This window comes from Oncorhynchus gorbuscha, linkage group LG03 (assembly GCF_021184085.1).
Source record: "Oncorhynchus gorbuscha isolate QuinsamMale2020 ecotype Even-year linkage group LG03, OgorEven_v1.0, whole genome shotgun sequence".
In the NCBI taxonomy this organism is placed as follows: domain Eukaryota; kingdom Metazoa; phylum Chordata; class Actinopteri; order Salmoniformes; family Salmonidae; genus Oncorhynchus; species Oncorhynchus gorbuscha.
The window spans coordinates 92,085,605-92,113,122 of NC_060175.1; the positions used below are offsets into that span (position 1 = coordinate 92,085,605).

General features: G+C 42.1%; 2 protein-coding genes across 8 annotated transcripts in view; both read left to right on the forward strand.

The window, feature by feature from the left end:
* Positions 1 to 1,994, forward strand: part of LOC124032207 (proto-oncogene tyrosine-protein kinase Src) — a 45,199-nt gene extending 43,205 nt beyond the window's left edge. For all 4 annotated transcript variants that reach the window (XM_046344435.1, XM_046344436.1, XM_046344437.1 and 1 more), the window contains one exon: positions 102 to 1,994. In XM_046344435.1, coding sequence (XP_046200391.1) covers positions 102 to 310 — 209 coding nt within the window. In that variant the 3' untranslated portion in view covers positions 311 to 1,994. The remainder of the gene's footprint in view (positions 1 to 101) is intronic.
* A 3,067-nt stretch (positions 1,995 to 5,061) lies between these two features.
* LOC124032208 (F-actin-monooxygenase mical1-like) overlaps positions 5,062 to 27,518 on the forward strand; it is a 46,715-nt gene continuing 24,258 nt past the window's right edge. For 3 of the 4 annotated variants that reach the window (XM_046344439.1, XM_046344440.1, XM_046344442.1), the window contains exons 1-9: positions 5,076 to 5,243; positions 6,728 to 6,797; positions 16,812 to 17,122; positions 17,415 to 17,622; positions 17,864 to 17,971; positions 18,153 to 18,248; positions 18,369 to 18,524; positions 21,072 to 21,172; positions 23,028 to 23,285. In XM_046344439.1, coding sequence (XP_046200395.1) covers positions 16,865 to 17,122; positions 17,415 to 17,622; positions 17,864 to 17,971; positions 18,153 to 18,248; positions 18,369 to 18,524; positions 21,072 to 21,172; positions 23,028 to 23,285 — 1,185 coding nt within the window. In that variant the 5' untranslated portion in view covers positions 5,076 to 5,243; positions 6,728 to 6,797; positions 16,812 to 16,864. Of the gene's footprint in view, positions 5,244 to 6,727; positions 6,798 to 16,811; positions 17,123 to 17,414; positions 17,623 to 17,863; positions 17,972 to 18,152; positions 18,249 to 18,368; positions 18,525 to 21,071; positions 21,173 to 23,027; positions 23,286 to 27,518 lie in introns of all 4 variants that reach the window. The other variant, XR_006838219.1, reaches the window with a different exon arrangement.

The following is a 27,518-nucleotide window of genomic DNA, read 5'->3' on the forward strand; positions in this document are numbered from 1 at the left end:
TTTGGGGTAATCATTCTGTGCCTGCGAGTGGTCCCTGTATATTGATGTTTGTGTTCTCTCTCCCTCCACCCTCTCTCTCTGTCTCCAACTCCCTCGCCCAGGCATGGTGAATCGGGAGGTGTTGGACCAGGTGGAGCGTGGTTACAGGATGCCCTGTCCAGCTGAGTGCCCTGAGTCCCTCCACGACCTCATGTTGACCTGCTGGAGGAAGGACGCCGAGGAGCGGCCCACCTTTGAGTACCTGCAGGGCTTCCTGGAAGACTACTTCACCTCCACTGAGCCCCAGTACCAGCCTGGAGAGAACCTGTAGTGCTGTAGCAGGGCTCAGGGTGGAAGAGAGGAACAGTGCTCTGGATACAACCACACTAACCTCTGAAGCTCTGACCTCTGTTGTGCACCTGGAACTGAACTACCAATGGCCACACACACACTCATTACTACCATTAGCATTATTCATTGTGATGATATCATGATTTAGTCTTATTGATATCCTTCTGATTTGAACAGGACAGTAGGAATCTACTGGTTAATTTTGAGTTGTGTTCATGCCTGTCAGTTACTGTATGCTCCTATTGACGTTGTGCGGTAACTCCAAACGCATCATCAGACATTTGACACGAGTAGCCACCTACTGTATGCACCACTTCAATGCATCTCTTTATAGCTACACCTTTGGAGGGCTAAATAATCGACTGACTTCTCATATTCCAATTGGTTCCTTTCTATAATGAGGATGTTTTCTTGTTGTGGTATGCTGGGCACTGTCTTCCAATCTATACCCACAGTCTGCTTGAGAAGTAACTCTGAGGGGTACTTTTTTCAGGATATCACTTACTGTAGGTTGTGTTTTTGATTAATTTAGTTATCAAACCTGAATAACTGGAATATTTGACATTATTATCAGGTCACAGGCATTTCAGGTGAATATTTCTCCTCTACATTGTAGCCATTCTTGACTAAGCATTTATGGTACTACTGACAGTTTGAGAAGTTGGCCGAGGTGGGCGGCACTTCGACTTCGCAGAGACTTTCTAGACATGGAACACCTCTTCAGGCACTCCTAAAGAAGAGGAGATGGGAATGATTTGTTTGTTTATTTGCATTCTCTATTTACAACTTTTCTAGAAGAAGACAAACGGCTACTGATGAACAGTCTCCTCTCAGGACTGGGACCATGAATCCTGCTGCAATGTTTTTGTGCCAATGATCAGAACAACTATTTTCTACTCTCTTCTATTGTTTAAAGTGTATTTTTATTACTCTTGATTAACTTTTTATATCTACGAAGTTCAATAAGCATTTTCCTGTAATTATATATTTCAATGATAATTGACTTATTTGTGAATCATGCTCAAACACTTGTGTACTGCATACCTAATAATACCATCCATTTTCCATCCAATATATAAGGAATGCATTTTAAGTATTAGGTTGTTCAAACATTCAGATTAAAACCCAGTCAATGTTCTGCAATGGTTTTCAGTTATTTTCAGTAAAGGAGTAACTATAAGACCTTTCACAATATATTATTTGAAAAGTGTTATCAGTGCAGCTGCTGGTCATTTTGGAGGTAATTAATGTGGTTTTGTTTTCATTGAATGATGGAGAGATGATTCTGAAGATATGAGGACTGAGCTTTCCAGTGGCTTGGGAAGCTGAATTGGCATTTTGAATATCCACGGTCATTGGGAAATTGTACATAAATATCCTCATTGCTAATATTTTTGTATATTATCCTGTTGGTAATTTATTAATTTTTAAAGATACTTTTGGTTTGTCTTGTCTATTTTCAGCATCATTCTACCACTGGCCATCATGTCTATGGTACATCTTTTGGTGAAGAAAGTGATGTATTTTCTTTATATAATTACATCCTTATTTGTTCCACTTTTATCTTTATACGTTGTGTTCATATTGTGTCCATCTATCTGTAAATCTAAGCACTGTGGTACTCTGCAATCAAAAAAATAAACAATGACTCGTATTGAAAACAATCTCTTCATCTGGTCAGAATAAGAGAAGACTTTTTTATATAACCTATAAAGGTGTCTCTGGTTATATTTTTGCTATCAAAAACTGAATCATACTGTTGGGGCCAAATATATTGGCACCCTTGCACTTTTCTTAACTTATTCCCTATTTCTTCCTAAATAAGTTTAATTGAAAAAAAGATTGGTCTTCACAACTTGTTATTGGATTTTCAACATTGCAGAACCCATTTCATTTTTGCAAACTTTTTAAAACAAAGACTCGTACTTGGTTGCACAGCCATTGCCAACAAAGGCTTCTTGTCGTTTGCTTTATCTATCTACTGGCAATTTGGCCCACTCTTCAGCAGCAAACTGCTCTAATTCTTTAATGTTTGATGGGTGCCCTCCACCAACTGATGATTTCAGCTTTTGCAGTAGGTTATGGATGCGATTCAGATTTGGACTCTTGACTAACCACTCCAGGGCAGTCCAGCGTTTCTTCTTGGTGCTTTCTATCTGTGTTTGTTGTGGTTGTCATACTGGATGACCCACATCCCACAACATTTATCAGAGAGACAGTTTTTCGAACATTGCACTCCAAAACACCTTGATTTCATGATGTCTTGCACACTTTCAAGTCCCCCAGTACACAATCCCACAGTATGATTAAACCTTCCCATAAAATTGATATTAGGGAGTTTTTTTTCTTTGAATGCTTAACTTGGTCATTGGTAAATATAGAAAGACCCCACTGCTGAAAGAGACAAAAGAAAGCCCTATTGAACAAAAATCCACCTAAAAGAGCCTAAATCCTGGGGGAAATGTTCTGTGGACTAATGAAACAATATCAGAGCTCTTTGGGCACTAGAGATTATCAGGTTTTTTTTTGTTCCACGTTCAACCCATTGTCCAAAAACTGGGTCTCCATTTAAAGTTCTGGGTCTTCCCAGCAGGACAACAACCGCAAACACCCACATCACAAAGCATCCAGGAATGGTTAAGAAGGGATGCTGAACTGTTCTGGAGTGGCCAGCGAAGAAGAGTCCAGATCTGAAACATTAAAAACCTATGGCAAAATCTGAAAACAGCATTTGTTTGAGGGCACCCCTCAAATATTGAAGAATTATAGCAGTTTGCTGCTGAAAAGTGGGCCAAATTGCCAGTTGAAAGGTGCAGCAAGCTCATTGGTGGCTACAAGAAGTGTTTGTCTGCAGTTATATTGGCCAAAGGCTGTGCAACCAAGTACTAGCTATGGGTGACAATTTAGTCGATGCCATTTGTCTTTATTCAATTAAATTGTAAACTTAAGTTTACAAAAATATGATTGGTTCTGCAATGTTGAGTTAGTGGTTAAATGTTTTATTTTTAAAAAATTGAGAAGAGATTGGGAATTATTTAAGAGAAGTGCAAGGGTGCCAATATATTTGGCCACGACATTACATTTACATGTCGACATCTCCTATTTCTAAGGACATTGATGGGGAGGCAGGTTTGCTAACTGTTCCTCTGTTATTGTTACAACGAATGACAGTGTTTTTATAGAAGACATCTGATGTACTATGGTACAGCATAGTGTATATCTAACTGTGGATAGAAGACTTACATTATAAATGCAACCTTTTTTATTTAGGTAAGACCAACTCCTGGAGAATGCCAACATTTCATAAACCACTATAAATGCCTACACTGTTTTTCCTCAGACATGAATGATTAATCTTCTATAAGTATGCTATTATTAATATAACTTGTTATTTTATGTCCTGTGAACATATGGAGCAGCAGATTGACTAGGCTGTTGTCTTAATCCTAATGTAATCCCTATTGTTCCATCATCTTGAAAAACCAAGGACATGTCTCCATTGGGTTCTTTGGGTCTTTCTCCTCAACCTATGCAGTTTTGGGATTTGTGATATTCCTGTGTATATTCTTTTTTACTGCATTCAGTGGAACATTTTAGAATTTCAGGCAATGTTTTTTAAATACTACTGTACATTGTTTAAAATTCAAATGGCAATGTTGGAATAAAATGTTTAAATTGCCAACTGTAATCTGTCACGTTGTAATTAGTTGAAAACGCAATAAATGATGGTTATTATATTGATGCTTACCCATTGACAGGAAATGGTGTCTAGCTACACATAGAGAGAAATAGTAATGGCGTATTTTTGTGGGCCCTAACTCTGCCATGGTTCGTTGGACAAAGCCTATGGGAAAATGAATGAGTTTTTGGAGGGTTTTTAGATAAACTCAGAAAATAAACTGGGAAAATAAGGTCTGTGGGAACACAAGCTTATGAGATGTTATACGTTTTGTTCTATGAGATCATTTTTGATCAGTTACCGTCCCTTTTTGTGAATTTGTAAGCATTTGTCATTTTAAAAAAGCACATAAAGAACATAATACCTAAAGGTCATGATTGATTATCTCATAAAACAAAATATATAAGAGTCTGTGTTAACCTCAGACCTTATTTTCATCGTTTATCCCAAAACCCTATTCTTTTCCCCATAGGAATGGCTGAATGAACCAGAGGTAACTCATTTCCAGTTGTTAGGACTACAAGCCGGCGAGCTCTATTCTCCCTATCCATAACAGACTGGATGCCAAATAGAACTTCAGGCCTACAACTCGAGCCCATTAGGCTTTCGTTTCATTCTGAAGTGATGGCATCTTTTCAGTGAGTTTATACAGGGTGGAGGTAAAGGTGCAGTGACTGACTCACTGTCATCATATCCAAAATTTACTTTGAGCTAAATTGGTCTAGTTGCATATATTTGAGATACTAACCTGATCATTTTTTAGAGGCTTTGAACATAACATTCATGATGTCATGTGCTGTAAACATTTTAAACAAATAATGTCAAATACATATTTTATGTTATTGAGTAGCCCAGGCTAGATATTATAGTAGGCTATTGTAGGCCTGTTTGTCACATCTTCATTCAATATACGATATGATAGAAAACAACATAAAAACAATGACGTGAACATTTTAGTGTTATATTACTTTAAGTGAAGCAATGCCCTGACATTGCACAATTGGCAGAAACGCACGGATAAATTATCATAATGTCTGCTGGGCGCGCGTACAGCCGTAGGTGATCAAATGAACGATTTCGGTTTTTCACTTCCTGATTTCAATGGTATAACCAATGAACGAACAATACACGGACCGATTTCTTTCGGGAATTAACCTCCACTGAACAAAAACGGATTGAGCGAACAGAACACTAACTTCATGACCACGCTCTATTTATACCTTTACTCGACAAGGTAATGTATTAATCTGTTTTTAAAATGTGTTAACATGTTGTGCTGATGCATTTTATTCGAAAACTTACTGACTGAATTCAGGGATAGACACAACCGAGGCCAGTAATTTGAGGCGGCAGGTAGCCAAGTGGTTGTGCCAGTAACCGAAAGGTTGCTGGATCGAATCCCTGAGCAGACATGGTAAAAGTTCCCCGGTAGTCCGCCATTGTAAATAATACTTGGTTCTTAACTGATTTGTTTAGTTAAATAAAGGTTCAATTAAACATTTCACAAAAATGTTAAATATTCCAGATACTGGGCCATTTTGAAATCGTAATCAGAATGTTCTGTTGGGGAGGATTGGCACACACCATATTATTCAGCAACACCATTAACTGTTATTTTTAATCTCTCTTTTTACCCCCTCCCTATCCCTTTATCTCTCTCTTTCCCCCTATCTCTCTCTTCCCCCTATCTCTCTTTCCCCCTATCTCTCTTCCCCCTATCTCTCTTCCCCCTATCTCTCTTCCCCCTATCTCTCTTCTCCCCCCCTATCTCTCTTTACCCCCCATCTCTCTTTACCCCCCTCCCTATCTCTCTCTTCCCCCCTCCCTATCTCTCTTTACCCCTCCCTATCTCTCTCTTCCCCCTATCTCTCTTTACCCCCCTCTCTCTCTCTACCTCTCCCCTTCCTCTCTCTCTCTACCTCTCCCCTTCCTCTCTCTCTCTACCTCTCCCCTTCCTCTCTCTCTCTACCTCTCCCCTTCCTCTCTCTCTCTCTACCTCTCCCCTTCCTCTCTCTCTCTCTACCTCCTCCCCTTCCTCTCTCTCTCTACCTCCTCCCCTTCCTCTCGCTCTCTACCCCCTCCCCTTCCTCTCGCTCTCTACCCCCTCCCCTTCCTCTCGCTCTCTACCCCCTCCCCTTCCTCTCGCTCTCTACCCCCTCCCTTCCTCTCGCTCTCTACCCCTCCCCTTCCTCTCGCTCTCTACCCCCTCCCCTTCCTCTCGCTCTCTACCCCCCCCTTCCCCTTCCTCTCGCTTCCTCTACCCCCCCCCTTCCTCTCGCTCTCTACCCCCCTTCCTCTCGCTCTCTACCCCCCTTCCTCTCGCTCTCTACCCCCCTTCCTCTCGCTCTCTACCCCCCTTCCTCTCGCTCTCTACTGCCCCCCTCCTCTCGCTTCTACCCCCCTTCCTCTCGCTCTCTACCCCCCTTCCTCTCGCTCTCTACCCCCCTTCCTCTCGCTCTCTACCCCCCTTCCTCTCGCTCTCTACCGCCCCCCTTCCTCTCGCTCTCTACTGCCCCCCTCCTCTCGCTTCTACCCCCCTTCCTCTCTGTCTTTCCCTCCCTTCCTCTCCCCCTCTTTCCCTTCCCCTCTCTTTCCCTCCCTCCATCCCCCCTTCCTCTCTTTCTTTCACTATCTCTCTTGAATTTATATTGTGGCTACTGTTCTGCTGTCCTGCCCCTTTTACTGGTTCCAACTTTCGGCTGCTCTGTCATGTTACAGAGGCATCCAGCATCCTGACAATATACACAGCATTGGCAGAGCCTTTGTTCTCAGCCGACCTTGTGACAGGGTAAGTCAACAAACATTCACCACTGTTGTTTTCTCAAAAGTATTGAAATAACTTGATCATTGCTCTGTCCGTCTACTTCATAAGGAAGATTCTTCCTCACTCTTCAGGTTTTTTCTCTCTTGGCTATGTTCATATTTGTCATGCCAAGATGTGTTTCAGAAAGAACCTGAAAGTTCATTCCTGACTCTAAATGGTGTGTTTTTACCAGTCAGATTCTCTGTGTTTTACAGTGTAGCATTCTTACCCACATCACCACAATAGTTAAGAACAGGCAAGACCGGTCTGCTTGTTATCTTAGTAACAGTAGCCAACGCTGCATTGAGGATGTCATCCATCTTTCAACAGTATGAACAAGTATACTACTGCTCTTCTCTCTTAAATTATATAATCCGGATATTGAGTATGAAGAAGAATTACATAGCTTTATCAAATCAAAATCAAGTCAAATTTGATTTGTCACACAGTGTTTAGCAGATGTTATTGAGGTGTAGCAGAATGCTTGTGTCCCTGGTGCCAACTGTGCAGTAATATATGTTAGAAATCTGCTGCGTGACCAATAAGAAGTACCAAAATATTACATCCAAAATCAGGCTGAGTAAACAGTCATAAGAGTGTGACAGACACATGACTGAGAGAAGATGACATGACTATGAAAAGCTGGGGACAGTAGGATGGAATAGGATTACTGTTACTGTAGTTGACATTTTTTATTTGTTTCCCTAAGGACGTCCATTGAGAGAGGGACTTTAACCTAGACTTTTGTGCCCACATGCAAGCTGTTAATCATTGTTAATCAAGGAAGCATTAATTATTGTCTGAACACGACCATTTCCGTTTGTGTGTGTGTGCCTCTCTGGTAGTGCCAGCTGTATGGCATGTACCAGTGTGATGTACCAGTCACAACTGTTTTAATGCATGACTCGTCCAAGAGCTTTTTGGTTATGAATTTAATCATGACTGGGTCATGATGTTGGTCATGATTTGATTGTGGTTAGTCATCTCCAGTGCAGCAAGATCCTGAGTAAATAGACAGATGGCATTTCTTTCTGTGTGACTGTTGGTCACAATACTGAAGATGTGGATCTGACAGCTATAGGGTTTCAACTGTAAATTCTGCAGTTATTGCAGTGGAACTAATGGGTCATTTTTTAAAATGCAAAATCTGACTTCAAAGTATTTTGTCTCAACACACAGAGATGTTTGATTATCCATGATATATTCTGATCAATTGGCTTGTTCTTGTGTCAGGAAACTAAATACCACATTAATCAGATAATACACCTGACCATTACAACCGATCAAAGATTTTGACCAAATTCATAGTTACTGCGTTTTGCCTTTTGTAGGGCAGTTAATTTACTCTATGCTAGATCAATGGATAACATCAAGCTGTCCACGAGCTGTCCTTTAGGTTTCAAACACGACACGCAGCTACACAGCCAGACCAGTTACACATAGGTTGGCAGGAGTGGGACTGTTGTTGGATATATTGGCCAGTTAATTGCAAGTCATCTAAGCTGTGAACAGCAGTAATACTTTGATGGTGTAAGATGAGGCAGGGTTGAGGACAGGCCATGGTAGTTAGATTTAGCTCTATGACAGTGCAACTATATGAGGGGCAAAGAGAAATCAGGAAAGACCTGGTTGCCCTGTTTCTAGCACCTAACCAACAGCATTTTTGTTTTTTCTCACATTATTTACTCAATGTTTTTTTGCATTATTACCGACAGCCGAAAATAACATTTGGACATTAGATCGGCAGTCAATAGAAATTCTACCCGAAATTAGACTTCTCTGCATTGGATCCTGTGTTTGAGCTCTCTGAGGCAGTTCCATTCATCCCGGGGGCTGCACTAAAACCCTGATTCTGGAGAAGAGGAATAAGGAGCTCCTAGTCAGACTCGTGAGGCGTGCATACCATCCACTTCTGCCCAGCATATTACTCACTAACGTTCAGTCCCTGGACTATAAAGTACACGTTCTCCAGGATAGGATCTCCTACCAGAGAGACATCAGGGACTGTAACATACTGTTTTCCTGAATCATCTCTCTCCCCAGATATATTGTCTTGTCTATTCAGCCAGTGGTGTTCTTTATCCATTGTGCGGACAGGAAGAATGAACTCTCCTGGTGTATGTTTCATGATTACCTACTCATGATGTGACTGTGGTAACGTACAGGAACTCAAATCCTTTTGTTCTCCCGATCTGGAATGCCTCACCATTAAATGCTGACCACATTACTTCCCCAGAAAATGTTCTTCGGTCAGCGTCACGTCCGTGTATATTCCCGGGGTCTGCAGGGGTGTGCCCTCTAACTATATATATTTTTATATATATATATTCCAGGGGGTCAGAAGTTTACATACACTACGTTGATATATCTTTTATTTATATATATATATATATATATATAGTGGAGCAAAACAACTTATTTAGTCAGCCACCAATTGTGCAAGTTCTCCCACTTACAAAGATGAGAGGCCTGTAATTTTCATCATAGGTTCACTTCAACTATGACAGACAAAATGAGAAAGAAAATCACATTGTAGGATTTTTAATGAATTTATTTGCAAATTATGGTGGAAAATAAGTATTTGGTCACCTACAAAAGTTTATCTAAATACTATGTCATTGCCAACAAAGGGTATATAACAGAGGTCAAATGTTTTCTGTAAGTCCTCACAAGGTTTTCACACACTGTTGCTGGTATTTTGGCCCATTCCTCCATGTAGATCTCCTCTAGAGCAGTGATGTTTTTGGGCTGTTGGACTTTCAACTCCCTCAAGATTTTCCATGGGGTTGAGATCTGGAGACTGGTTAGGCCACTCCAGGACCTTGAAATGCTTCTTACGAAGCCACTCCTTCGGTGCCCGGGTGGTGTGTTTGGGATCATTGTCATGCTGAAAGACTCAGCCACGTTTCATCTTCAATGTGCTTGCTGATGGAAGAAGGTTTTCACTCAAAATCTCACGATACATGGCCCCATTCATTCTTTTCATGACACAAATCAGTCGTCCTGGTCCATTTGCAGAAAAACAGCCCCAAAGCATGATGTTTCCACCCCCATGCTTCACAGTAGGTATGGTGTTCTTTGGATGCAACTCCGCATTCTTTGTCCTCCAAACACGACGAGTTGAATTTTTACCAAACAGTTATATTTTGGTTTGATCTGACCATATGACATTCTCCCAATCTTCTTCTGGCTCATCCAAATGCTCTCTAGCAAACTTCAGACGGGCCTGGACATGTACTGGATTAAGCAGGGGGACACGTCTGGCACTGCAGTATTTGTGTCCCTGGCGGCATAGTGTGTTACTGATGGTAGGCTTTGTTACTTTGGTCCCAGCTCTCTGCAGGTCATTCACTAGGTCCCCCCATGTGGTTCTGGGATTTTTGCTCACCGTTCTTGTGATCATTTTGACCCCACGGGGTGAGATCTTGCGTGGAGCCCCAGATCGAGGGAGATTATCAGTGGTCTTGTATGTCTTCCATTTCCTAATAATTGCTCCCACGATTGATTTCTTCAAACCAAGCTGCTTACCTATTGCAAATTTAGTCTTCCCAGCCTGGTGCAGGTCTACAATTTTGTTTCTGGTGTCCTTTGACAGCTCTTTGGTCTTGGACATAGTGGAGTTTGGAGTGTTACTGTTTGAGGTCGTGGACAGGTGTCTTTTATACTGATAACAAGTTCAAACAGGTGCCATTAATACAGGTAACGAGTGGAGGACAGAGGAGCCCCTTAAAGAAGAAGTTACAGGTCTGTGAGAGCCAGAAATCTTGCTTGTTTGTAGGTGACCAATGTGATTTTCTGGATTTTTTTCCTCATTGTGTCTGTCATAGTTGAAGTGTACCTATGATGAAAATTACAGGCCTCATCTTTTTAAGTGAGAGAACTTGCACAATTGGTGGCTGACAATACTTTTTTGCTCCACTGTGTGTACATACATACATACATACATACATACATACATACATACATACATACATACATACATACATACATACATACATACATACATACATACATGCATGCATGCATGCATGCATGCATGCATGCATGCATGCATACATGCATACAGTGGGGAGAACAAGTATTTGATACACTGCTGATTTTGCAGGTTTTCCAACTTTACAAAGCAAGTAGAGGTCTGTAATTTTTATCATAGATACACTCCAACTGTGAGAGACTGAATCTAAAATAAAAATCCAGAGATTCACATTGTATGATTAAGTAATTAATTAGCATTTTATTGCATGACATAAGTATTTGATACATCAGAATAGCAGAACTTAATATTTGGTACAGAAACCTTTGTTTGCAATTACAGAGATCATATGTTTCCTGTAGTTCTTGACCAGGTTTGCACACACTGCAGCAGGGATTTTGGCCCACTCCACCATACAGACCTTCTCCAGTTCCTTTAGGTTTTGGGGCTGTCGCTGGGCAATACAGACTTTCAGCTCCCTCCAAAGACTTTCTATTGGGTTCAGGTCTGGAGACTGGCTAGGCCACTCTAGGACCTTGAGATGCTTCTTACTGAGCCACTCCTTAGTTGCTCTGCCTGTGTGTTTCGCGTCGTTGTCATGCTATAAGACCCAGCCACGACACATCTTCAATGCTATTACTGAGGGAAGGAGGTTGTTGGCCAAGATCTTGTGATACGTGGCCCCATCCATCCTCCCCTCAATACGGTGCAGTCCTCCTGTCCCCTTTGCAGAAAAGCATCCCCAAAGAATGATGTTTCCACCTCCATGCTTCATGGTTGGGATGGTGTTCTTGGGGTTGTATTCATCCTTCTTCTTCCTCCAAACACTGCGAGCGGAGTTTAGACCAAAAGGCTCTATTTTTGTCTCATCAGACCACATTACCTTCTCCCATTCCTCCTCTGGATCATCCAGATGGCCATTGGCAAACTTCAGATGGACCTGGACATACGCTGGCTTGAGCAGGTGGACCTTGTGTGCGCTGCAGGATTTTAATCCATGACAGCGTAGTGTGTTACTAATGGCTTTCTTTGAGACTGTGGTCCCAGCTCTCTTCAGGTCATTGACCAGGTCCTGTCATGTAGTTCAGGGCTGATCCCTCACCTTCCTCATGATCATTGATGCCCCACGAGGTGAGATCTTGCATGGAGCCCCAGACCGAGGGTGATTGACCATCATCTTGAACTTCTTCCATTTTCTAATAATTGTGCCAACAGTTGTTGCCTTCTCACCAAGCTACTTGCCTATTGTCCTGTAGCCCATCCCAGCCTTGTGCAGGTCTACAATTTTATCCCTGATGTCCTTACACAGCTGCCTTGTCTTGGCCATTGTGGAGAGGTTGGAGTCTGTTTGATTGAGTGTGTGGACAGATGTCTTTTATACAGGTAACGAGTTCAAACAGGTGCAGATAATACAGGTAATGAGTGGAGAACAGGAAGTTTTTCTTTAAGAAGCCCAACAGGTCTGTGAGAGCTGGAATTCTTACTGTTTGGTAGGTGATCAAATACTTATGTCATGCAATAAAATGCAAATTAATTACTTTAAAATCATGCAATGTGATTTTCTGGATTTTTGTTTTAGATTCAGTCTCTCACAGTTGAGGGGTACCTATGATAAAAATGACAGACCTTTACATGCTTTGTAAGTAGGAAACACTGCCGATTTTGCAGGTGTCAAATACTTGTTCTCCCCACTGTATATATAAAGTAACACACTAACATAACAATAACCAGTCTATATTCAGGGGGTACCGGTACCGAGTCAGTGTGCGGGGGTACATCTTAGTTGAGGTAATTTGTACATGTACAGTTGAAGTCAGAAGTTTACATACACTTAGGTTGGAGTCATTAAAACTTGTTTTTCAACCACGCCACACATTTCTCGTGAAAACCTTTTAACTCCACCTGACACGCAGGCGTCCCATCTAGCCATCTGGAAATGCAAATGCGCTATGCTAAATGCTAATAGCACTCGTTAAAACTCAAACGTTCATTAAAACACACATGCAGGGTACTGAATTAAAGATACACTCGTTGTGAATCCAGCCAACAAGTCAGATTTTTAAAATGCTTTTCAGCGAAAGCATGAGAAGCTATTATCTGATAGCATGCAACACCCCGAAATACCTGAAGGGGACGTAAACAAAATAATTAGCATAGTCGGCGCTACACAAAACGCAGAAATAAAATATAAAACATTCATTACCTTTGACGATCTTCTTTGTTGGCACTCCTAGATGTCCCATAAACATCACTATTGGGTCTTTTTTTCGATTAAATCGGTCCATATATACCCTAAATATTGATCTATGAAAAGTATGTGATCCAGGAAAAAACAGCGTTTTAAAACGCAATGTCATTTTTTTAAATTAAAAAAGTCGACGATAAACTTTCAAAAAACACTTCGAAATACTTTTGTAATCCAACTTTAGGTATTAGTAAACGTTAATAATCTATCAAATTGATCACGGGGCGATGTGTATTCAATAGCTCCACGTCTTGAAATCATGTTCGGAAATTTCTCATCCAAAACATCCTGTCGGAGACCGGAAGGAATGGGCTCTCTCTTACTCGTTTGACCAAGAAACAAAGCCCAGGCAATTGACAAGACTGGCGACATCGTGTGGAAGCTGTAGGACTTGCAATCTCAGCCCCATGTAATTTGCTTTCCAATAGACAATACATGCAAGTGGCGCATTGATATATTTTCCAGATTTTGGTGATCAGTTTTTTTCCCGCTTTTTGATTAGATTTAACCAGTTTTAGAAACGTCAGTGTTTTCTATCCACACATACTAATCATATGCATATACTATATTCCTGGCATGAGTAGCAGGATGCTGAAATGTTGCGCAATTTTTAACAGAATGTTCAAAAAAGTAGGGGGTAGGCTTAACAGGTTACAAACTATAGTTTTGGCAAGTCGGTTAGGACACCTACTTTTGGCATGACACAAGTAATTTTTCCAACAATTGTTTACAGACAGATTATTTCACTTGTAATTCACTGTATCAATTCCAGTGGGTCAGAAGTTTACATACACTAAGTTGACTGTGCCTTTAAACAGATTGGAAAATTCCAGAAAATGATGTCATGGCTTAAGAAGCTTTTGATAGGCTAATTGACATCATTTGAGTCAATTGGAGGTATATCTGTGGCTGTATTTCAAGACTAACCTTCAAACGCTGTGCCTCTTTGCTTGGCATCATGGGAAAATCAAAAGAAATCAGCCTAGACCTCAGAAAACAATTGTAGGCCTCCACAAGTTTGGTTCATCCTTGGTAGCAATTTATAAACACCTGAAGGTACCACATTCATCTGTACAAATAATAGTACGCAAGTATAAACACCATGGGACCACACAGTCGTCATACCTCTCAGGAGGGAAACTCGTTCTGTTTCCTAGAGATTAACGTACTTTGGTGTGAAAAGTGCAAATCAATCCCAGAACAACAGCAACTGACCTTGTGAAGATGCTGGAGGAAACGGGTACAAAAGTATCTATATCCACAGTAAAACTAATCCTATATTGACATAACCTGAACGGCCGCTCAGCAAGGAAGAAGCCACTGCTCCAAAACCGCCATAAAAAAGCCAGACTACGGTTTGCAACTGCACATGGGGACAAAGATCATATCTTTTGGAAAAATGTTCTCTGGTCTTATGAAACAAAAAAATAACTGCTTGGCCATAATGACCATTGTTATGTTTGGAGGAAAAAGGGGGAGGCTTGCAAGCTGAAGAACACAATCCCAATCGTGAAGCACAGGGGTGGCAGCATCATGTTGTGGGGGTGCTTTGCTGCAGGAGGGACTGTGACATTGTAAAATTGATTAAATCATTTTGGTTATTAGGCCGAAACAAAATGCAGAAAAATTCAAGGGGGCTGAATACTTTCCGATTGCACTGTAAATTCTAGACACTGACATTCTGATGTTTCTCAATTTTTATTTTTTGGATTTATATTACTGCATTGTTAGAGCTAGAAATACACGCATTTCGCTGTACTTGCTACATCTGCAAATATGTGTCCGCAACCAATACAATTTGATATGTAAAAGGCTACAATATAGAGTTAGAGGGAGTTACTGTACAGAGAGGATGAGGATTTTCCACTCATAGAACTACACACATTAGAGTAGAGCCTGTGATATTACCCCATTCTCTACATCCACAGAATTCACATGGACAATCTCAGTCCATTGAATGAATAGCTCTTGGTTTATGCTTGATTAACAGTAGCCTATATTTCTCTCGCATATCTTTTTACAGCTCTCTGTGGTTTTAAAAAGCCCTTCACTCACTCTGACCAATAGGGTCGGTCTGTCTCAGGTGTGTAGCAGATGATGCTGAATGTCATGTCACAACCAGGAAGTTATAGTATGTGTAAATGTTATCTAATTGACATGTCAATGTTTTTACAGTATGTGATACTAAGAGCTTTTAAAATCTCTTGACATCCCTCTGCACAGTGCAAATGTGTTTTATTTCTAACCAGTTGTTTTAAGTAGGGTGGATAGCTTCTGTATTGTGTGTGTGAGGCTGAGTTTATCACACATCTGATCAGTGTGATGTGGCTTTTGTCTCTGATCCCTCTGGCAGAGACACTGGACCACAGATACAGGAAGTGTTTATTTTAGAGGAGTATCCTCACAATTGAGAGAGAACACTTGGCTTGAGGCTGATTGGCACATGTCCTCCATTGTACTGTATATTTCTCCTCAAAGTGAATGTTGTGTTTTGTTCGTGCAGTGAAGAGGTCAGGCAAAACATCTAGAGTTTCAAAAATCAAATCAATTTGTCACATACACGTGGTTAGCAGATGTTACTTACGAAATGCTTTTTCTTCTAGTTCCGACAGTGCAGTAATATCTAACAATAATATCTAACAAGTAATCTAACAATTCCCCAACAACTACCTAATACACACACATCTAAAGGGGTGAATGATAATATGTACATGTAAGTATATAGATGAGTGATGGAGAAGGTGCAATAGATGGTATAAAATACAGTATATACATGTAATGTAAGATATGTAGACATTATTAAAGTGGCATTATTTAGAGTGCATATATAAAGTGACTAGTGATCAATTTATTGAAGTGGCCAGTGACTGGGTCTCAATGTAGGCAGCAGCCTCTCTGCGTTAGTGATGGCAGTTTAGCAATCTGATGCCCTTGAGATATAAGCTGTTTTTCAGTCTCTCGGTCCCAGCCTTCTGGATGGTAGCGGTGTGAACTGGCAGTGGCTCAGGTGGTTGATGTCCTTTTTGGCCTTCCTGTGACATGGGATGCTGTAGGTGTCACGGAAGGCAGGTAGTTTGTGCCCGGTGCAGACCGCACTACCCTCTGAAAAGCCTTGCAGTTGAGGGCGTGCTTTAATAGGCTCTCAATTGTGCATCTGTAAAGTTTCAGGGTTTTGGGTGAGAAGCTAAATTTCTTCAGCTTCCTGAGGTTGAAGAGGCGCTGTCCCTTCGATGTGAATAGGAGGGTTCTCCCTCTGCACTTTCCTGAAGTCCACAATCATCTCCTTTGTTTTGTTGACATTGAGTTCTACTTGTGAGGTTCAATCTCTCTTAGTTGTGTGAAATATATTGTCACTAAGTTCAAACACCCATCGTGGTATCATTATTAACCTTAGGGTTGTGTCATAAAGACCACAAATGTACTGTATACACAGAACACATGGTTGGGGAAGTTGGTGATGACGTGGACTCAGGTGACTTTGAAAACATCTCATTTCAGTGTTATATTTTCAGACAGAGGGAATTGTCACCAGTCGTTGTATCTGTTATTTAGACCTCAGGACCACCTCTATATATAACCTCAACGGCAATATTGCAGGACTAATCTTTCATTATATTAAGTGCTATAACTGAGCTCAGTTATTTTTTCTTCGGAGGACAACTTTATTACTATAACAAATATAATTGTTATAATATATTTGTATTCACAGAAAATGAAAGATGACTACAATATATAGTATATTGTAGTTTGCTCATGGTGTTGGTATTTGCTTTCTCCACAGTAAACTCCAGAGATTCTGAGCCAAGGCACCGGTGCGCCACACCATCCACTACCATGTCCAACCAGGACTCTACCAACCCGTCCCATGACTTGTTTGAGCAGTTTGTCCAAGCCCAGACCTGTAAGGAGGTGCAGCATATTTTCTCAGAGCTTTGCCACCACCTACAGGTGGACCCCAAGGACTACCAGAGCTTCTACACCAAGCTCAAGGAGAGGCTCAACTACTGGAAGGCCAAGTCCCTCTGGGTCAAGCTGGACAAGCGGGCCCAACACCAAGACTACCAGCAAGGCGAAGTCTGTGCCAAAAACAAGGCGTGTATTTATTTATTTATTTATTCTTATTTAAGAGAAGAAGAGAAATACTCAAGAAGTACTTTGAAGTAAAATATGTTTGTACAAGGACGGTGGCTATGTAGTGGTTAAGGTTTCTACATCAGTGTTGTGGATCTACTTTGGCAGAGTACAGTCTGTCCTTTTAATACTATCAAGGTGCATTCATCCCTGCAGAGCTTAGTCTCTCCTTCCTCATTTCTTCCTCCTTTTTTATTTCTCTTCTGTCTCTCCCCATCTCCTCTCTCTCTCTCTCTCTCCCCCCTCTCCTCAGTGCCTGGTGCTGGGTGCAGGGCCGTGCGGGCTCAGGACAGCCATAGAGCTGGCTCTGCTGGGGGCTCATGTGGTGGTACTAGAGAAGAGAGACTCTTTCTCCCGGAATAACGTGCTGCACCTGTGGCCCTACACCATCTGTGACCTGCGTGGGCTGGCTGCCAAGAAGTTCTATGGCAAATTCTGCACGGGGGCTCTGGATCACATCAGTATGTCTACCAGTACCATACTAGATCAACCTGATGTCTTGGTGTCATAATGCCAATCATATTTCTTTTTTAAATTACGTATGACTAAATCAAACCGGTCTCTTATCAGTTTGCTATGATGCTATTAAGGTTCTTGGACATAGTGTCTGAGTATGTATTATCGTACATTGAATTGAAGAGGATTGTTTTAATTCCCTGTGGGACAATATCATACATACTTGTACGCGTCTGTATCTTTCAGGCATCCGTCAGCTCCAGCTGATACTGCTGAAAGTGTGTCTTCTCCTGGGAGTGGAAGTTCAAACAGGGGTGGAATTCAAAGGATTGGTGGAGCCCTCAGGAGCCACAGGTACATCTAGACCCCCCCCCCCGCGTGTATTAAACGAATACAATACAAAATATTTCTGTGGTAGTACAAGCTTGTAGGGCAGTTTTAAATATTTGTCCGGAGTGTCCACTGTGAGTGGAAATATACCTTAACTCTTTGCTCTTCCTGTCTCTCTCCCTCTGTGGTTGTATGTCTCCATCAGGCTGGATGGCAAAGCTGTTTCCTGACAATCACCCTGCTGGGAAGTTCCAGTTTGATGTCTTCATATCTGCAGGAGGAGGAAGCTTTGTCCCGTATGGTGAGGAGAGAGGACACACTACTGTAGCTCCGATACAATGGATGTATTCAACAGAAACACTCAACTATATGAACCTGATTTCAGGCTGCATGTGCTTCTGTCTTTGTCCCCACTCCCCAGGCTTCAAGAGGAAGGAGCTGCGAGGGAAGCTGGCCATTGGCATCACGTGTAACTTCCTCAACCGTCACACTGCAGCCGAGACCCAGGTGGCAGAGATCAGCGGTGTGGCACGTATCTACAACCAGAAGTTCTTCCAGGACCTGCTCACAGAGACTGGTAGGATTCTATTCTACGCCCCGGGTTTGGGGCTACGAGTGCCAACACTTCTACTGGTGGTTGCTATGGTGTCAGCAACTGGGGATCGGAATAAAGAATACCATAGGGGCTGGGTGGGCATGGTGACAGATAAGGAGTGACAGTGCTGTCTTTTAATTGCTGTCCCTCTTCCTCTTTTTGTCAATTTCCTGTGCTCCATTGCTGTTTCACTTGTCCTGTCATTGTCTTGTAACTAGTTTATTTCACTCATTCAGTCTCTCTTTATCCCCCTTCTCTCAATCGCTCTCTCTCGGTCGCTCTCTCTCTCTCTCTGTCTGTCTGTCTGTCTGTCTGTCTGTCTGTCTGTCTGTCTGTCTGTCTGTCTGTCTGTCTGTCTGTCTGTCTGTCTGTCTGTCTGTCTGTCTGTCTGTCTGTCTGTCTGTCTGTCTGTCTGTCTGTCTGTCTGTCTGTCTGTCTGTCTGTCTGTCTGTCTGTCTGTCTGTCTGTCTGTCTGTCTGTCTGTCTGTCTGTCTGTCTGTCTGTCTGTCTGTCTGTCTGTCTGTCTGTCTGTCTGTCTGTCTGTCTGTCTGTCTGTCTGTCTGTCTGTCTGTCTGTCTCTCTTCTCTCTCTCTCTCTCTCTCTGTCGCTCTCTCTGTCTGTCTGTCTGTCTGTCTGTCTGTCTGTCTGTCTGTCTGTCTGTCTGTCTGTCTGTCTGTCTGTCTGTCTGTCTGTCTGTCTGTCTGTCTGTCTGTCTGTCTGTCTGTCTGTCTGTCTGTCTGTCTGTCTGTCTGTCTGTCTGTCTGTCTGTCTGTCTGTCTGTCTGTCTGTCTGTCTGTCTGTCTGTCTGTCTGTCTGTCTGTCTGTCTGTCTGTCTGTCTGTCTGTCTGTCTGTCTGTCTGTCTGTCTGTCTGTCTGTCTGTCTGTCTGTCTGTCTGTCTGTCTGTCTGTCTGTCTGTCTGTCTGTCTGTCTGTCTGTCTGTCTGTCTGTCTGTCTGTCTGTCTGTCTGTCTGTCTGTCTGTCTGTCTGTCTGTCTGTCTGTCTGTCTGTCTGTCTGTCTGTCTGTCTGTCTGTCTGTCTGTCTGTCTGTCTGTCTGTCTGTCTGTCTGTCTGTCTGTCTGTCTGTCTGTCTGTCTGTCTGTCTGTCTGTCTGTCTGTCTGTCTGTCTGTCTGTCTGTCTGTCTGTCTGTCTGTCTGTCTGTCTGTCTGTCTGTCTGTCTGTCTGTCTGTCTGTCTGTCTGTCTGTCTGTCTGTCTGTCTGTCTGTCTGTCTGTCTGTCTGTCTGTCTGTCTGTCTGTCTGTCTGTCTGTCTGTCTGTCTGTCTGTCTGTCTGTCTGTCTGTCTGTCTGTCTGTCTGTCTGTCTGTCTGTCTGTCTGTCTGTCTGTCTGTCTGTCTGTCTGTCTGTCTGTCTGTCTGTCTGTCTGTCTGTCTGTCTGTCTGTCTGTCTGTCTGTCTGTCTGTCTGTCTGTCTGTCTGTCTGTCTGTCTGTCTGTCTGTCTGTCTGTCTGTCTGTCTGTCTGTCTGTCTGTCTGTCTGTCTGTCTGTCTGTCTGTCTGTCTGTCTGTCTGTCTGTCTGTCTGTCTGTCTGTCTGTCTGTCTGTCTGTCTGTCTGTCTGTCTGTCTGTCTGTCTGTCTGTCTGTCTGTCTGTCTGTCTGTCTGTCTGTCTGTCTGTCTGTCTGTCTGTCTGTCTGTCTGTCTGTCTGTCTGTCTGTCTGTCTGTCTGTCTGTCTGTCTGTCTGTCTGTCTGTCTGTCTGTCTGTCTGTCTGTCTGTCTGTCTGTCTGTCTGTCTGTCTGTCTGTCTGTCTGTCTGTCTGTCTGTCTGTCTGTCTGTCTGTCTGTCTGTCTGTCTGTCTGTCTGTCTGTCTGTCTGTCTGTCTGTCTGTCTGTCTGTCTGTCTGTCTGTCTGTCTGTCTGTCTGTCTGTCTGTCTGTCTGTCTGTCTGTCTGTCTGTCTGTCTGTCTGTCTGTCTGTCTGTCTGTCTGTCTGTCTGTCTGTCTGTCTGTCTGTCTGTCTGTCTGTCTGTCTGTCTGTCTGTCTGTCTGTCTGTCTGTCTGTCTGTCTGTCTGTCTGTCTGTCTGTCTGTCTGTCTGTCTGTCTGTCTGTCTGTCTGTCTGTCTGTCTGTCTGTCTGTCTGTCTGTCTGTCTGTCTGTCTGTCTGTCTGTCTGTCTGTCTGTCTGTCTGTCTGTCTGTCTGTCTGTCTGTCTGTCTGTCTGTCTGTCTGTCTGTCTGTCTGTCTGTCTGTCTGTCTGTCTGTCTGTCTGTCTGTCTGTCTGTCTGTCTGTCTGTCTGTCTGTCTGTCTGTCTGTCTGTCTGTCTGTCTGTCTGTCTGTCTGTCTGTCTGTCTGTCTGTCTGTCTGTCTGTCTGTCTGTCTGTCTGTCTGTCTGTCTGTCTGTCTGTCTGTCTGTCTGTCTGTCTGTCTGTCTGTCTGTCTGTCTGTCTGTCTGTCTGTCTGTCTGTCTGTCTGTCTGTCTGTCTGTCTGTCTGTCTGTCTGTCTGTCTGTCTGTCTGTCTGTCTGTCTGTCTGTCTGTCTGTCTGTCTGTCTTTCTCTTTCTCTCTCACTCCAGGTATTGATCTGGAGAACATAGTCTACTATAAAGACGACACCCACTACTTTGTCATGACTGCCAAGAAGAAGAGCCTGTTAAAGATGGGGGTCATTAAACAGGTGAGGAAAACGCATCCATTAGTACCAGCAGCAGCTCCATACTAGGCCTCTAGAGGTCAGATAGCTAGCAACAATGACAAGAAGCTGCCATGTGGGGAATCCTTGTTGGCTCCTATCTTGTTATTGATACCGTGTCTTGTTTTGACTGATGTCACATCTATGCTAATATGGCTAGAATTCGCTAGTTCGCTAACCAACCACTGTAACGATGTATTTGAGAGACCACAAATACTCATTAGGCAAATGTATTTTAGACTAAATATAGTTTACACGTTGTCAACAATCTAAGCCAGCTCCGTCTGTTTTGTCCCATAGTGGTGCACGTGTCGGTTTTATTACTAAACCACCAACCCATCTATTTCTCTAGTCTATTATCCATCTCCGGCTCCTCTGACCTTTAGCATCACAATATAGTCCTCCCCAGATAGGCTGGGGACCTTTCCTGCTGTAAGGGATTAGATGCTAATAAACACTTGTAATGGAATTGATGTCTGTACAGCACAGGGTTAGCACTGAGCCATGCTACAGTGTACCCGCTCACTCCCTCTTCTCACACTACAAGCCTAGAAGGACTAAGCTAGATCATTTTGTTTTGTCTTCAATGATTGAGCTCACACTGACTTTCCCCCCCAAAATATATACATTTCCTCTGTGTCCTCTTGTTCTGCTCAATATTCTATTTCATGATATGCATATTGACATACCAGTAGAGTGATCCTTCTATATACAGTATTTGCATGATTATGGGGGTTGTTTTTTTGTAGTTCTTGTCACTGTTCCATTTGGTTTAAAAATCATATTGACATACCAGTAATCTATTTTTTCCAATTGATTCACTGTGTACTTCTACTTCACTACATTCCTATAGAAAAGTATGTACTTTTTACTCCATACATTTTCCCTGACACCCAAAAGTACCCATTACATTTTGAATGCTTAGTGGGAGAGAACATGGTCCAATTCACACACTTATCAAGAGGACATCCCAGGTCATCCCTACTGCCTTTGATCTGGCAGACTCCGGTAACACACATGCATTGTTTGTAAGCAATGTCTGAGTGCTGGAGTCTCCCCCTGGCTATCAGTAAATGTAAAGAAAACGCAAACACTGTGCCTACTGGTTTGCTTAATATAAGCAATTAGAAATTATTCCTACTTTTACTTTTGATACTTAAGTATATTTAAAACCAAATACTTTTAGACTTTTACTCAAGTAGTAATTTACTGTGACTTTCACTTTTACTTGAGTCATTTTCTTTTAAGGTATCTTTTACTTTTACTCAATTATGACAATTGGGTACTTTTTCCACCACTGATGTTGTTCCCTCTGTGACCACCATAGATATAAAACAGTTATATATCTCTACGGTGACCACCTCCAATATGTTCCCTCTGTGACCACCATAGATATAAAACAGTTATATCTCTACGGTGACCACCTCCAATATGTTCCCTCTGTGACCACCATAGATATGAAACAGTTATATATCTCTACGGTGACCACCTCCAATATGTTCCCTCTGTGACCACCATAGATATAAAACAGTTATATATCTCTACGGTGACCACCTCCAATATGTTCCCTCTGTGACCACCATAGATATAAAACAGTTATACATCTCTACGGTGACCACCTCCAATATGTTCCCTCTGTGACCACCATAGATATAAAACAGTTATACATCTCTACGGTGACCACCTCCAATATGTTCATTCTGTGACCACCATAGATATAAAACAGTTATACATCTCTACGGTGACCACCTCCAATATGTTCCCTCTGTGACCACCATAGATATAAAACAGTTATATATCTCTACGGTGACCACCTCCAATATGTTCGCTCTGCCTCCAGGACTTTAGTGATGCCGATAAGCTTCTGGCCCAGGTAAATGTGGACCAGGAGGCCTTGTTGCGTTACGCCTACGATGCTGCCCAGTTCTCCACGGGCCACTGCCTGCCCGACATGCAGTTTGCCCAGAACCACGCGGGCCAGCCTGATGTGGCCATGTTCGACTTCACTTGCATGCACCGAGCTGAGAACGCCTCTCTGGTCAGGGAGAGAAAGGGCAAGAAACTACTCATGGGCCTAGTGGGAGACTGCCTGGTAGAGGTGAGAGGTCATGTCAGTGTGTTGGAGGACTTGATTCACTTATGCATGTGTGTGCGTGTGTGTGTGTGCTTACAGTTGGAGTCGAAGTTTACAGGCACCTTAGCCAAATATATTTAAACCCAGTCTTTCACAATTCTTGACATTTAATCCTAGTAAAAATTCCCTGTTTTAGGTCAGTTAGGATCACCACTTTATTTTAAGAATGGGAAATGTCAGAATAATAGTACAGAGAATGATTTATTTTAGCCTTCCAGTGGGTCAGATGTTTACATGCACTCAATTAGTATTTGGTAGCATTGCCTTTCAATTGTTTAACTTGGGTCTAACGTTTTCAGGTAGCCTTCCACAAGCTTCCCACAATAAATTTGGGGAATTTTGGCCCATTCCTCCTTGCTCGCACATGCTTTTTCAGTTCTGCCCACAAATTTTATATGGGATTGAGGTCAGGGCTTTGTGATGGCCAGTCCAATACCTTGACTTTGTTGTCCTTAAGCCATTTTGCCACATCATTGGGGTAATTGTCCATTTGGAAGACCCATTTGCGACCAAGCTTTAACTTCCTGACTAATGTCTTGAGATGTTGCTTCAATATATCTACATCATTTTTCTACCTCATGATGTCATCTATTTTGTGAAGTGCACCAGTCCCTCCTGCAGCAAAGCACCCCAACAACATGATGCTGCCACCCCCGTGCTTCACGGTTGGGATGGTGTTCTTCAGCTTGCAAGCCTCCCCCTTTTTCCTCCAAACATAACGATGGTCATTATGGCCAAACAGTTATATTTTTGTTTCATCAGACCAGAGGACATTTCTCCAAAAAGTACAATCTTTGTCCCCATGTGCAGTTGTAAACCGTAGTCTGGCTTTTTTATGGCGGTTTTGGAGCAGTGGCTTCTTCCTTGCTGAGCGGCCTTTCAGGTTATGCCGATATAGGACTTGTTTTACTGTAGATATAGATACTTTTGTACCTGTTTCCTCCAGCATCTTCACAAGGTCCTTTGCTGTTCTGGGATAGATTTGCACTTTTCGCACCAAGGTACGTTCATCTCGAGGAGACAGAATGCGTCTCCTTCCTGAGCGGTATGACGGCTGCGTGGTCCCATGGTGTTTATACTTGCGTACTATTGTTTGTACAGATGAACGTGGTACCTTCAGGTGTTTAGAAATTGTTCCCAAGGATGATCCAGACTTTCTTTTTCTGAGGTCTTGGCTGATTTCTTTTGATTTTCCCATGATGTCAAGCAAAGAGACACTGAGCTTGAAGGTAGGCCTTAAAATATATCCACAGGTACACCTTAATTTGACAAATGATGTCAATTAGCCTATCAGATGCTTCTAAATCCATTACATACTTTTCTGGAAATGTAAAAGCTGTTTAAAACCTCTTAGGGCTGAAATCCCGTTAACGGGATAGATATGACAACAGCTAGAGAAAGTGCAGGGCGCCAAATTCAAAACCTAAAAAAATCTCATAATAAAAATTCCTCATACATACATGTATTTTATGCCATTTTAAAGGTTATCTTGTTGTTAATCCCACCATAGTGTCCAATTTCAAATATGCTTTACAGCAAAAGCACCACAAACTTGTTAGGTCACCATCAAACGACTATACACAGCCATTTTTTCAGCCAAAGATAGCAGTCACAAAAAGCACAAAGAGATAAGATTAATCACTAATCTTTGATCTTCATCAGATGACACTCATAGGACTTCATGTTACACAATACATGTCTGTTTTGTTTGATAAAGTTCATATTTATCAAAATATGAGTTTACATTGGTGCGTCACATTCACTAGTTCCAAAAACATCCAGTGATTTTGCATAGCCACATCATTCAACAGAAATACTCGTCATAAATGTAGATGATAATACAAGTTATACACATGGAATTATAGATATACCTCTCCTTAATGCAACCGCTGTGTCTGATTTTTTTAAAACTTTACGGAATAAGCAAACCATGCAATAATCTGAGACGGCGCTCAGAAAAATAGTCACAATAGCCGCCATGTTGGCGTCAACATAAACAAGAAATTACATGATAAATATTCCCTTTGATGATCTTCATCAGAAACCACTCCAGGAATCCCAGGTCCACAATGAATGTTTGTTTTTGTTCGATAATGTCCGTTATTTATGTCCAAATACCTCCTTTTGTTAGCGCGTTTGGTATACATATCCAAACGCTCATTCTGGTCAGCGTTACGTCGGACAAAAACTTCAAAAAGTTATATTACAGGTCGAAGAAATATTTCAAACTAAGTACAGAATCAATCAATAGGATGTTTTTAACATATAGCTTCAGTAATGTTCCAACCGGAGTATTCCTTTGTGTCTTGATGAACAATGGAATGCAAGTGGATACCATGAGGGATGCGTGTGATCAGAAAGTGGCTGACTGCCAGTCACCTGAGAGATTCTGCTCTCATTCAGTCCCACAACACAGTAGAAGTCTCATTCAAATTTCTATAGACGGTTAACATCTAGTGGAAGCCCTGGGAAGTGCAACATCATTAATATCTCAAGGGGATTTCAATGGGAACCTTGGTGAATACATACCAAGCTCAGATTTCTCACTTCCTGTTTTGATTTCTCCTCAGGATTTTGCCTGCCATATGAGTTCTGTTATACTCAGACATCATTCAAACAGTTTTAGAAACTTTAGTGTTTTCTATCCAATACGAATAATAATATGCATATATTAGCAACTGAGACTGAGGAGCAGGCTGTTTACTTTGGGCAACTTATTCATCCAAGCTACTTAATACTGCCCCCCAGCCATAAGAAGTTAAAGGCACAGTCAACGTAGTGTATGTAAACTTCTGACCCACTGGAATTGTGATACAGTGAATTGTAAGTTAAATAATCTGTCTGTAAACAATTGTTGGAAGAATTACTTGTGTTATGTACAAAGTAGATGTCCTAACCGACTTGCCAAAACTATAGTTTGTTAACAAGAAATTTGTGGAGTGGTTGAAAAATGAGTTTTAATGATTCCAACCAAAGTGTATGTTAACTTCCGACTGTACACTGAGTGTACAAAACATTAACACCGGGTCTTTCCAAGACATAGACTGACCAGGTGAAAGCTATGATCCCTTATTGATGCCACTTACTAAATTCACTTCAATCAGTGTAGATGAAGGGTAGGAGACAGGTTAAAGAAGCCTTGAGACATGGACAATATTGAATTGTCTTTGAACGGAGTAGGTGCCGGGCATATCGGTTTTGAGTGTGTCAAGAACTGCAACACTCCTGGGTTTTTCATGCCAAACCATTTCTTGTGTGCATCAAGAATAGTGTACCACCCAAATTACATCCAGCCAACTAGACACAACTGTGGGAGGCATTGAAGTCAACATGGGCCAGTATTGCTGTGGAACGCTTTTGACACCTTGTAGAGTCCATGCTCAGAACAGCCTCAATTCGTCAGAGGGCAAAAGGGGGTGCAACTCAATAGTAGGAAGGTGTTCCTAATGTTTTGTACACTTAGTGTACACCGTGCATTCAGAAAGTTTTCAGACCCTTGACTTTTTCCACATTTTGTTACGTTACAGACTTATTCTAAAATGGATTACATGTTTTTTTTCCCCTCATCAATCTAATGACAAAGCAAAAATGTTTTTTTTTTTTAAATGTTAGCTTATTTAGAAATAAAAAAAATGAAATCACAATACTTTATTGAAGCACCTTTGACAGCGATTACAGCCTCGAGTCTTCTTGGGTATGACGCTACAAGCTTGGCACACCTGTATTTGGGGAGTTTCTCCCATTCTTCTCTGCAGATCCTCTCAATCAGGTTAGATGGGGTGCGTCGCTGCACAGCTATTTTCAGTTCTCTCCAGAGATGTTCAAGTCCGGGCTCTGGCTGGGCCACTCAAGGGCATTTTAAAGACTTGTCCCAAAGCCACTCCTGCATTGTCTTGGCTGTGTGCTTGGGGTTGTTGTCCTGTTGGAAGGTGAACCATTGCCCCAGTCTGAGGTCCTGTGCGCTCAAGGATCTCTCTGTACTTTGCTCCGTTCATCTTTCCTTCTATCCTGACTAGTCTCCCAAGATCTTCCGATGGAAAAACATTTCCACAGCATGATACTGCCACCACTATGCTTCACTGACGTGAGACTTGGCATTCAGGCCAAATCTTGGTTTCATCAGACCAGTGAATCTTGTTTCTCATTGTCAGTCCTTTACGTGCCTCTTGGCAAAATCCAAGCGGGCTGTCATGTGAC